The sequence below is a fragment of the Mus caroli genome, chromosome 11 (assembly GCF_900094665.2).
Source record: "Mus caroli chromosome 11, CAROLI_EIJ_v1.1, whole genome shotgun sequence".
In the NCBI taxonomy this organism is placed as follows: domain Eukaryota; kingdom Metazoa; phylum Chordata; class Mammalia; order Rodentia; family Muridae; genus Mus; species Mus caroli.
This window is the reverse complement of record NC_034580.1, coordinates 64,478,466-64,490,680: the sequence shown is the minus strand read 5'-3', so window position 1 is coordinate 64,490,680 and position 12,215 is coordinate 64,478,466. Positions and strand designations below refer to the sequence as shown.

The 12,215-nt window shown below is 45.8% G+C and overlaps 1 protein-coding gene across 1 annotated transcript in view; it reads left to right on the top strand.

Annotated features, from left to right (window-relative positions):
- Polr2a (RNA polymerase II subunit A) overlaps positions 1–12,215 on the top strand; it is a 26,060-nt gene that overhangs the window by 9,538 nt on the left and 4,307 nt on the right. Inside the window, exons 2-22 of the mRNA XM_021175565.2 lie at positions 1,197–1,329; positions 1,588–1,724; positions 1,822–1,995; positions 2,124–2,405; positions 2,678–2,839; positions 2,964–3,184; positions 3,405–3,537; positions 4,061–4,185; positions 4,298–4,508; positions 4,846–5,055; positions 5,130–5,298; positions 5,406–5,500; positions 5,634–5,837; positions 6,164–6,386; positions 6,516–6,699; positions 7,062–7,233; positions 7,332–7,437; positions 7,870–8,075; positions 9,638–9,862; positions 9,993–10,239; positions 10,679–10,779. Of these exons, the coding sequence (XP_021031224.1) occupies positions 1,197–1,329; positions 1,588–1,724; positions 1,822–1,995; positions 2,124–2,405; positions 2,678–2,839; positions 2,964–3,184; positions 3,405–3,537; positions 4,061–4,185; positions 4,298–4,508; positions 4,846–5,055; positions 5,130–5,298; positions 5,406–5,500; positions 5,634–5,837; positions 6,164–6,386; positions 6,516–6,699; positions 7,062–7,233; positions 7,332–7,437; positions 7,870–8,075; positions 9,638–9,862; positions 9,993–10,239; positions 10,679–10,779 (3,720 nt within the window). The remainder of the gene's footprint in view (positions 1–1,196; positions 1,330–1,587; positions 1,725–1,821; positions 1,996–2,123; positions 2,406–2,677; positions 2,840–2,963; positions 3,185–3,404; positions 3,538–4,060; positions 4,186–4,297; positions 4,509–4,845; positions 5,056–5,129; positions 5,299–5,405; positions 5,501–5,633; positions 5,838–6,163; positions 6,387–6,515; positions 6,700–7,061; positions 7,234–7,331; positions 7,438–7,869; positions 8,076–9,637; positions 9,863–9,992; positions 10,240–10,678; positions 10,780–12,215) is intronic.

Genomic DNA, 12,215 nt, shown 5'->3' with positions numbered 1-12,215 from the left:
AAAAAAAAAAAAAAAAAAAGAGTTGGTAGATAAGTCTTGACAGCACACTTTGGCTCTCAGGCATATTGCAGGTACAGAGAGATTCTCCAGGGACTCTGATAGTCATTGGCCTGATTTCAGCTTGGGGGAAGAAAAAAAATAGTATTTTGGTTTTGACTCCGCACTCAACCTCTTTCCATCTCTTTTCATGTTGAATCGTACTGATGTAATAGTGACATAGATTTTTTTTTTTTAAGATTTATTTATTATATGTAAATACACTGTAGCTGTCTTCAGACACCAGAAGAGGGTATTAGATCTCATTACGGATGATTGTGAGCTACCATGTGGTTGCTGGGAATTGAACTCAGGACCTCTGGAAGAGCAGTCAGTGCTCTGAGCCATCGTTCTAGACTGTGACATAGAATTTAACTCAGTAGCCCGGTGTGGTGGCACATGCCTTTGATCCCAGCACTTGGGAGGCAGAGGCAGGCGGATTTCTGAATTCAAAGCCAGCCTGGTCTACAGAGTGAGTTCCAGGACAGCCAGGGCTACACAGAGAAACCCTGTCTCGAAAAACAAACAAAAAAACAAAAACAAAAAAAAGAATTTAACTCAGAGAGATATTTGGAATTCCAGTACTGGCTAGAGGCAAGGTGGTGCTTGTGTAACCCTAGCTTTTGAAAGAAAGAAGCAGGAGAGTTTTGAGTTTGAGGCCAGCATGAACCACATAGCAAGACGTCTCAAAATACTAAAAGTAGGTATAGAGCCAAGGCTCTTATTCTGTTTGAATACATGCCAACTCACCCGCTGCCCCTCATGCATACACAGTGGCTGACTGAAACATACTTGGGATGTGTTACTTAAGTTTAGTATTCTAGAGTTTTAACTATGCTAACATTCCCATTTCATACCTTAAACAGTGGTTTGGAACTTTCTTCCTTTCTTCCTTCCTTCCTAAGATTTACTTATATGAGTATACTATAGCTGTCTTCAGACCCACTGAAGAGGACATCGGATCCCATTAGAGATGGTTGTAAGCCACCATGTGGTTGCTGGGATTTGAACTCAGGTCCTCTGGAAGAGCAGTCAGTGCTCTTAACCACTGAGCCATTTCTCCAGCCTTGTTTGGAATTTTCCTAGGCCTTATTACAGAACTCTTCAGTTCTGCACACTAGGAATCCTACTTAGTTGGTACTGGCTTTTCTTTCCTGCAGAAGCGGATGTCTGTGACAGAGGGTGGTATCAAATACCCAGAGACAACCGAGGGAGGTCGCCCCAAACTTGGGGGACTAATGGATCCACGGCAGGGGGTGATTGAGCGGACTGGCCGCTGCCAAACATGTGCAGGTAAGTGCAGGGGTTAGAGGATTCCTAAGCATGGATACCTAAGCTAGTCTCTTAGCCTAGCGGTGGTGGTTTATGCCTTTGATCCTAGCACTTGGAAGCAAAGGGAGACGAATGGAATATCTGAGTTCTAAGCCAGCCTATTTGCAGACAGAGTTCTAAGACACCAGAACTAACTACACAGAAACCCTGTCTCAGAAACAAAGAATCTTTAGAGTCAGTGGGAACTTTAAAGAAAGTGTCTGGTATGTCTTTCCATAGGAAACATGACCGAGTGTCCTGGCCACTTTGGCCACATCGAACTGGCCAAGCCTGTGTTTCATGTGGGCTTCCTGGTGAAGACAATGAAGGTTTTGCGCTGTGTCTGCTTCTTCTGCTCCAAACTGCTTGTAGATTCTGTGAGTAGGGCTTTGGTCCCTAGTCTGGGAGGGTGGTTGCTAGCTGGGGCAGGGCAAGGGAACAGCTCCAATTGACCCTGTTCTGGTTTTCCCGCAGAATAACCCGAAGATTAAGGACATCCTGGCCAAATCTAAGGGGCAGCCAAAGAAACGGCTTACGCATGTCTATGACCTGTGCAAGGGCAAAAACATCTGTGAAGGTGGAGAGGAGATGGACAACAAGTTTGGTGTGGAGCAGCCGGAGGGTGATGAGGATCTGACCAAAGAGAAGGTGACAGGGACCTGCGGGAAAGTGACTCTAGAAAATTTGGTGAAATCACACACAGCTGTGGAATATATTTCATAGTGTGGCAAGAATGGCCTTGTGCTAGGTTCTCATGGTTCTTCTCTTCTTGGAAGGGCCATGGCGGCTGTGGGCGGTATCAACCCCGGATCCGGCGCTCTGGCCTGGAGTTGTATGCTGAATGGAAGCATGTTAATGAGGACTCTCAGGAGAAAAAGATCCTGCTGAGTCCAGAGCGAGTGCATGAGATCTTCAAACGCATCTCAGATGAGGAGTGTTTTGTGCTGGGCATGGAGCCTCGCTATGCCCGGCCTGAGTGGATGATTGTCACAGTGTTGCCTGTGCCTCCTCTCTCTGTGAGACCTGCAGTGGTGATGCAGGGTTCTGCTCGAAACCAGGTAAGCTGCTCTAAGAATCTTCCCTGGGTATCTGGGGAAGGATCATGTGATTAGAGGATGACACTTAGGTGTAGCATGTATAAAGGGCCAGCTGGACTGACAGGAGGTTGAAGGTGTTTTGCTACTTGATAGCTGTGTAACCTTAAAGATACCCTAAACATGGTTTCCCAGGGTAGGGTGAAGGGAGTTTGACCGTGTCCTTGGCATGTTTGCCGAACACCCTCGTCAGTACTGGCTGGCCTGACTATGACCCTGCTGACTCTTTACCTCAGGATGATCTGACTCACAAGCTGGCTGACATTGTGAAGATCAACAATCAGCTGCGGCGGAACGAGCAGAATGGTGCAGCTGCCCATGTCATAGCAGAAGATGTAAAACTTCTCCAGTTCCATGTGGCCACCATGGTGGACAATGAACTGCCCGGCTTACCCCGTGTACGTCTGCACGCTCCTGCCCTTATGGATTGGAGCCAGAGTGGGGACCAGCATGAGGCAGCAGAACTCTGGAGGAGAGCCCAGTGCTGACTACCTGAGTGCCCCTTCCTGTGTTTTCTTATAGGCCATGCAGAAGTCTGGCCGTCCCCTCAAGTCCCTGAAGCAACGGTTGAAGGGCAAAGAAGGACGGGTTCGAGGGAATCTAATGGGCAAGCGAGTGGACTTCTCAGCCCGCACTGTCATCACCCCTGACCCTAACCTATCCATTGACCAAGTGGGTGTGCCCCGCTCCATTGCTGCCAACATGACCTTTGCAGAGATTGTCACACCCTTCAATATTGACAGGTGTGCTTTAGTCCATAAACCTTGTCCATAGTGACCAAGGTAGGGGGTGGAGCACTTGTTCTCAAATGTGTGCCTTCCTCATCTGGAAGAGACAGCTTGGAATGAAGCAGGAAGACCCTGAAGTTTATAAGTTTGGCATCCACTTGGGGTTTGGGATGAAGGTGGGAATTCATGGTTTTTGGAGAGTATTTTGCTCATTTCATACTTTGTTCCTTCCTAGACTTCAGGAATTAGTACGCAGGGGAAATAGCCAGTATCCAGGAGCCAAGTACATCATCCGCGACAATGGTGATCGAATTGACTTGCGTTTCCATCCTAAGCCCAGCGACCTTCATCTGCAGACTGGCTATAAGGCATGTAATAGGCCATGACCGTTCTTAGTCACCAGAGCTGGAAGCCTCCTATAGAATGGGGCTGGTTATTTTAGGAGTGTGGCAGTCAGAGTGTTGTGGGGGTTTTGTCTGAGACAGGTTTTCATCATATACCCCAGGCTAATCTAGAAATGGTTAGACTTCAAGTACGTGTTCCTCTTGCCTTAGTTCCCTAGTGCTAGTGTATACCACTGTGACAGTGGGTGCCTTTTGTTTTGCTTAACCAGTTGTGCTGCCAGTCTCTGATGTCAAAGTGAGGCTAATCAGCTCGTGTCAGCATGTGTGTGGCAAGGGAGAGAGCTTCATGGATGTTTGTGATTGCTACATTTTATTATTCTTAGTAATCTGATGTTGAACTGGGGCCATACAAAGGGGATGTTTGAAGGTGAAATAACAGTGAAAAAGCATCACAATATCATCTCCAGGCTACAAGAGACTGGGTCCACTGTCATTTCATTCTTATTGTGCCTTCTCCACTGAACCCTTCTCTGCCTCACCTCTCTAGGTGGAACGGCACATGTGTGATGGGGACATTGTTATCTTCAATCGTCAGCCAACTTTGCACAAAATGTCCATGATGGGGCATCGGGTCCGCATCCTCCCCTGGTCTACTTTTCGGTTGAATCTTAGGTTAGTTCTCTACCTGAGGGAATCAGACTGAGATGGGAACAGGCCAGGCAATTCCAGTATGTCACTGAAGAAGGAGTCCCAACTCTTGACTTCTTTCTCTGTTTGCCTACAGTGTGACAACTCCATACAATGCAGACTTTGATGGAGATGAGATGAATTTACATCTGCCACAGTCTCTGGAAACACGGGCAGAGATCCAAGAGTTGGCCATGGTGCCTCGAATGATTGTCACCCCCCAGAGCAATCGACCCGTCATGGGTATTGTACAAGACACACTCACGGCAGTACGCAAATTCACTAAGAGAGATGTCTTCCTGGAGCGGGTGTGTGACCCAAATGGAAACTGGTCTTGGGTGGGCAAAAGGGTCTGAGTATGAAAGAGCCAGGGAAGGAGAGCTACAGTGTTTTTTCTTTAATTTCATATATTATCTATCACTTCTATATTTTTTTATTTTCTAATTATTAAAAGAAAAATAAGATCTTACTACTATTATAATATTCTGTGTTTAAGTAAAAATTTGAAAGACACTTCTAACATGTTATTGCTTCCAAAATCTGGCCGCCTTTGTTAGGCAGGGCCATGTTCCAGACATTCCTAAGACAGCGAGCTCAGTTAGACCTTCCTTCCTTTACTTTCTTTTCTTGCTGTTTACCTCTCAGGGTGAAGTCATGAACCTCTTAATGTTTCTGTCCACGTGGGATGGCAAGGTCCCACAGCCAGCTATCCTCAAGCCCCGGCCCCTGTGGACAGGCAAGCAGATCTTCTCCCTCATCATACCTGGACACATCAATTGTATCCGTACCCACAGCACCCATCCTGACGATGAAGACAGTGGCCCTTACAAGCACATCTCTCCTGGGGACACCAAAGTAAGGCTTCTGAGTATATACAAGATTGGAACATGGGAATGAGAACAAAAATCTAAATGAGTGTTTGTCCACAGGTTGTAGTGGAGAATGGGGAGCTTATCATGGGCATCCTTTGTAAGAAGTCCCTGGGCACCTCAGCAGGCTCGCTGGTCCATATCTCCTACCTAGAGATGGGGCATGACATCACCCGCCTCTTCTACTCCAACATTCAGACTGTCATTAACAACTGGCTTCTCATCGAGGGTCAGTATAGCCAGCTTCCAAATCCTATCTGACTCTCCTTCACCTCACTTACAATTTATCCTTTACTGTCCTCCTAGATTGCTAATGTAGTTTTTGTTTCTCCCTAGGTCATACCATTGGTATTGGAGACTCCATTGCAGATTCAAAGACTTACCAGGACATTCAGAACACTATTAAGAAAGCTAAACAAGATGTAATAGAGGTGAGGGAAGGCTGAGCAGAGAAGAGCTTCTTAGGGATTTGAACTTAAAACTCTGCAAGAGCAAAATAGATATAAGGGTTTAGAGAGAAAGGGAGTAGTGACTCAAGTGTGTTAATGAGAACTCTGTCTCCAGGTCATTGAGAAGGCTCATAACAACGAGCTGGAACCTACCCCAGGAAACACATTGCGCCAGACATTTGAGAATCAAGTGAATCGTATTCTCAATGATGCTCGAGACAAAACTGGCTCCTCTGCACAGAAATCCCTCTCTGAATATAACAACTTCAAGTCTATGGTGGTGTCTGGAGCCAAGGGTTCCAAGATCAACATCTCCCAGGCAAGATGCTTCATTTTCCAGATACGTGGCCTACACCAGAGTTTGTAAGGAGGATGGTGGTGTGTACATGTTTTGGTGTGAGGAAAGATGGAAAAAATAGTAGGGAATTGTCACCACCACCACCACTGCTGCAGTGTCATGACTTGAAACAAGATTCACTCGCTAAAAACAAAACATGGATTTGCTGTGTAGCTCAGATTGAGTGTGAACTTTGTATCTTTCTGCCTCCTCTTTCCAACTTTAGGTTTCAGGCATGCACTATTTCTGTCATAAATTCATACTTTTAATGCAAGGGGAAATCATATGCAGCCTTTCCCCCCCCTTAGGTCATTGCTGTTGTCGGGCAGCAGAATGTAGAGGGCAAGCGGATCCCATTTGGATTCAAGCATCGGACTCTTCCTCACTTTATCAAGGATGATTATGGTCCTGAGAGCCGAGGCTTTGTAGAAAATTCATACTTGGCTGGTCTCACACCCACTGAGTTCTTCTTCCATGCCATGGGAGGACGAGAAGGTCTCATTGACACGGCTGTTAAGACTGCTGAGACTGGTGAGGCCTTTTCTGAGCTCTGGTGGAGATGGGAATGGGGATTCTCCGTCTAAAGGTGAATTTTGGTCTCTGCATTTTGAGCTTTGTCATGCTCTTACCCCAGGTCTTTCAATTAATTCCCTTTCCCAGGGTATATTCAGCGAAGGCTGATAAAGTCCATGGAGTCGGTGATGGTGAAATATGATGCAACTGTGAGGAACTCCATCAACCAGGTGGTACAACTGCGCTATGGAGAGGACGGCCTGGCAGGGGAGAGCGTTGAGTTCCAGAATCTGGCTACACTCAAACCTTCTAATAAAGCTTTTGAGAAGAAGTAAGAAAGCGGGAAAACAGATGATTCACACCCCTGGGTCTTAGTGCCTTGCCTGAGCTACAGGATTCCCTTTAGAAGGTGACCTCATACAGTTTGCAGCAGACTTACTTGACTTTTAGCACCAACGTTTCTCCACCCATTTGAAATAGATGCTGCATGGGAAGAGAGTGAACATGGAGGCAGATTTGAAATCTCCCTATGGTAGTAAAAAAGAGCATAGAGGAACAGATAGGTACAGACCTAGGTTCCATTAGCTGTCCCTGTTCCTAGTGGTCTGTTCCCATTTGGAAACCTCACAGTATGCCTTAGTGGAGTGAAAACACAGAGCCCATTTGTCCTGATTCCACCCCCTTGTCACCTAGGTTCCGTTTTGATTATACCAATGAGAGGGCCCTGCGGCGCACTCTTCAGGAGGACCTGGTAAAGGATGTGCTGAGCAATGCCCACATACAGAATGAGCTGGAACGGGAATTTGAACGGATGCGTGAAGATCGGGAAGTGCTCAGGGTCATCTTCCCAACTGGTGACAGCAAGGTGCATAGAAGTGTGAAATGCTGGACTCTAGTCTGAGGGTCCTGCTGTTGAACTGTCATCCTAATAGATAATCCTCCCATTAATTCCTCCTCCCTCAGGTGGTCCTCCCTTGTAACCTTCTGCGGATGATCTGGAATGCTCAGAAAATCTTCCACATCAACCCTCGCCTTCCCTCCGACCTGCATCCCATCAAAGTGGTAGAGGGTAAGCAAATGGAAAAGAAAAGAAAAAGACATGAACACCTAGGTATAATGGAGGAGAAAGGCTATTGTAGATTAAGGGGGAGTATAGCCAAAGGCAGATACATCTGGGTGAGTCCAGTGGTCATGACCCTGAGCCATGTAAGGAGAAGGGAGAGAGGGGAGCCAAGTTCTGCAGCCACGAGGCCAACAGAACCAAAGGAGTAGTACCCAAAATGTCAGGATTACATAGGAAAGAGCCAGCCAGCCATACCTTGTAACAGGTATGGACTGAGGGATGCTGGGAGAACCCACTGACCAGGTTTGCTTTGATATGTTAAGTAGGCAGCTCAGCTTTTGTAAGTAGTGCCTGCTTTGCTGTCTTAGGACTTGACTGGAGGATTAGACTCTGCTATGGCTTGGTATAACCATCTCTTTGCCTCTCCATGGGCCTCAGGAGTCAAAGAATTGAGCAAGAAGTTGGTAATTGTGAATGGAGATGACCCACTAAGTCGGCAGGCACAGGAGAATGCCACATTGCTCTTCAACATCCACCTAAGATCCACACTCTGCTCTCGCCGAATGGCTGAGGAGTTTCGGCTGAGTGGAGAGGCCTTTGACTGGCTGCTTGGGGAAATAGAGTCCAAGTTCAACCAAGCCATTGTGAGTGTTGCACTTCTCCTTAGCCTTGATTTTTATTCTTTTGTTTATTGGCGTCTTTGGTTACTAAGAATAGCCCATTTCGCTGGTGAGATGGCTCAGCGGTTAAGAGTACTGACTACTCTTCCAAAGGTCCTGAGTTCAAATCCCAGCAACCACATGGTGGCTCACAACCATCTGTAATGGGCCCTGATGCCCTCTTCCAGCATGCAGGTGTATAAGCAGACAAAACATTCATGTACACTACATAATAAATGAATCATTCTTTTAAAAAAAGTGTATTGGGGGCAGTGGTGGTTCAGGCCTTTAATCCCAGCACTTGAGAGGCAAAGGCAGGTAGATCTCTGAGTTCAATGCTAGCCTGGTTTACACAGAGAAACCCCACCTTGAAAAATCAAACAACAATAAAAAAAAAAAGTGCAAAAGTGCATTAGGAAATACAACATTAAAAGAATAGACTTAACTGGAAAGACAACCACTCCACCACCATTTGGATTGCAAAACTCAAATGTTGTTAAATGTGACCTATCTTCCTCAAAGTGATCTACAAATTTAGCACAACTGATATGTGTAGGTAAAGGTGCTTACCACCAAGCCTGATAAGTCTGAGTTCTGTCTCCAGAACATCCGTGTTAGAAGGAGAGCACACACTTTTTTTGTTTTGTTTTGTTTTTTGAGACAGGGTTTTGTTGTTGTTGTTGTTTTGTTTTGTTTTAAGATTTATTTATTATATGTAAGTACACTGTAGCTGTCTTCAGATACTCCAGAAGAGGGCATCAGATTTCGTTAGGATATTTGTGAGCCACCATGTGGTTGCTGTGATTTGAACTCAGGACCTTTGGAAGAGTAGTAGGCACTCCTAACCACTGAGCCATCTCATCAGCCCCCCCCCCCCCCAGGGTTTCTCTTTATAGCCCTGGCTGTCCTGGAACTCACTCTGTAGACCAGGCTGACCTCGAACTCAGAAATCCGCCTGCATCTGCCTCCCGAGTACTGGGATTAAAGGCGTGTGCCACCACGCCCGGCGAGAGCACACTTTTATGAGCTGTCCTCTGACCTCCACACGTGTGCCGTGGCATACATGTGCCTACACATGAACACATAGACATCATGGAGAATGTAGATATGGGCTGGAGAGATGGCTCTGTGGTTTAGAACAATAGCTGTTTTTCCAAAGGCCCTGAGTTCAATTCCTTGAACCTACATGGTGGTTCAGAATTATAACTCCAGTCACAGGATCTACCTCCCTCTCCTGACCTCTGTGGCCAGCATATACATGCTGCACAGCACATCTTCAGGCAGAACAGCCATACACATAAATAAAATATTCTTCAGAAACAAAAAAATGGATTTAGCATGTTATAAAATCTTTTCTGGGTGTTCAGCATATTCCAAAGTGATGCAAAGTGATAGGTTAAAAACTGAAGCCCTTGTAAAGGAAATAGTGTTCTTTCCTTTGCTACACTCATCTTCCCCAAGTCCCTTTATAATTAACAGATAGGCTTACCCTAACTGCATCCCATGACTTGCAAGATAGACATTGTCTGATGCCAGTTTTCCTATAGGCCCATCCTGGAGAAATGGTGGGAGCTCTGGCTGCTCAGTCTCTTGGAGAACCTGCCACTCAGATGACCCTGAACACTTTCCACTATGCCGGTGTATCTGCCAAGAATGTGACTCTGGGTGTGCCTCGACTTAAGGAGCTTATCAACATTTCCAAGAAGCCAAAGACTCCTTCACTCACTGTCTTCCTGTTAGGTCAATCTGCACGAGATGCTGAAAGAGCCAAGGTAAGAATCAGGATAATGGACTGCTTAGCAAGAACAGGTTGGATCAGGAAATGATGATACCTCTGAGGATTTCACTAGGCCAAAAGCCAGTGACCCCAGTACCATGTCATGAGTCACTGTCTCTTCCTAGGACATTCTTTGCCGCTTGGAACATACAACATTGAGGAAGGTGACTGCCAATACAGCCATCTACTATGACCCTAACCCCCAGAGCACAGTGGTGGCAGAAGATCAGGAGTGGGTGAATGTGTACTATGAGATGCCTGACTTTGATGTGGCCCGGATATCTCCCTGGCTGCTGCGTGTGGAGCTCGACCGAAAGCACATGACTGACCGGAAGCTTACCATGGAACAGATTGCTGAAAAAATCAATGCGGGTAAGGCTGAGTAGACAGCCCACATGGATGTCCCACCTAGGTTTCTACTTCTCTCATGGTCAGTTTATTGGGGTCCTTAGAGTCACCTGTAAACACCTCTGCTCTCCAACAGGTCTTTTTCAGGATCATTAAACCTTTCAAGTCCTCTCTGTACTTCCTTCCTTCCCTTCCCAAGGTGTTTTGGGTTTGGTTTGGGTGTGTGGATATATACATATATACATGCACTTGCTTGTCTGGAGGCCAGAGGGTGATACTGGGTGTGTTTTCCTCTTTGACACTTTCGCTGCTGGAACCCACTGTGTTGTCTGAGCTGGATGACCAGTGACTCTCTAGGCTCCATCCATCCACCTGTCTCTGTCTCCTCGTGCCCTCATGTCACTGAGGTTACAGACAGTCTATTAAATGTGCGCTTTCTCATGGGCATTACTATTCCTGCCAGGTTTTGGTGATGATTTGAATTGTATCTTCAACGATGATAATGCAGAGAAGCTGGTCCTTCGAATCCGCATCATGAACAGTGATGAAAACAAGATGCAAGAGGTAAATGGTCTGAGACCAGGGGGAAATAAAATAGAATGGGATGTAATGCTGTGATTACCAGTGTGTGGCATCTGCAGTTAGGTGATTCTGATCTTAGCTACTTCAAGTCAAGATGGTGGGAGAATGGAGTTACTTTAGAGAGAGTTGCAGCTGGGTAGTTTAAAAAAGGAAAAGTCCAAATTATAAGTAAAAAGTCTTTGAAACAATAAACAGGCATGCCTGTACCTCAGCATTAGGGAAAGTCAGTTACTATAAGTCCACTTCATTAGAACAATTAAGTTTTAATACTGACCTGATATTTATTTGTATAAGTACAGCAAGAGTTTTAGGTTTGGTTTTGTTTGGCAGTACTCAGGAGATAGAGGCAGTTGGGTTTGTTGAGTTCCAGGCCAACCAGAATTGATCCATTGTGCCCTTGGGAGACTGAAGAGGCTGTTTCTCACCTAGCACTGGAGTTACAGATGATTGTGAGCCACTCTGTAGGTGCTGGTAACCAAACCCAAATCCTCTGAAAGGGCAACAAATGGCTTTAGTAACTGAGCCATCTCTCCAGCCACTTCTGGGCTCCTCAATGTTAACTCATATTTCTGATCTTAAATAAATCTTTTTTTTAAAAAAAAAGTTTATTATCTGTAAGCACACTGTAGCTGTCTTCAGACACACCAGAAGAGGGTATCAGATCCCATTACAGATGGTTGTAAGCCATCACGTGCTTGCTGGGATTTGAACTCAGGACCTCTGGAAGAGCAGCCATTGTTCTTAACTGCTGAGCCATCCCTCCAGCCCTGGTCTTAAACTCTTGATCTTCTGCCATCATCTCCCAGTTATTAGGATTATAGGTGTGCTTTACAATACCTGGCTTAGAGAAAATGGTTATGAAAGTAATAAATCTTGATAAATTATACTATATTTCCACTATGCACAAGTGCTCATTGCACAGTGTGTGGGACACTGCACAAGGACTGTGCAGGCAAAAGCTCTCGCTGCCAATCCTGATGGACTAAGTTTGAGTCCCAGGAACCTATATGGTTGAGAGAGAGACCTCTTATCGCAAGTTCTGTGACTTCCATATTTGTGTGTGTGCGCATGTAGGGGCTTCAGAGATGATTCACTGGTTAAAATCTCTGGCTGCTTTCCCAGAGGACTCAAGTTCATTAATTCCCAGTTCGCTGGTACTGGTTTACAGAGAGACTCTGATACCCTCTTCTAGCCACTCTTGGGCACTGCATACACGTGGCAGACGACATTCCCATAAACAAATAAAACTCTTCTTAAAAAAAAAAAAAATCAACTTTTAATCCCAGCACAATTAGTTTAATTAAAAATACTTTTTAAAAGTAGAAAATGCAAGCCGGGCGTGGTGGCGCACGCCTTTAATCCCAGCACTTGGGAGGCAGAGGCAGGCGGATTTCTGAGTTCAAGGCCAGCCTGGTCTA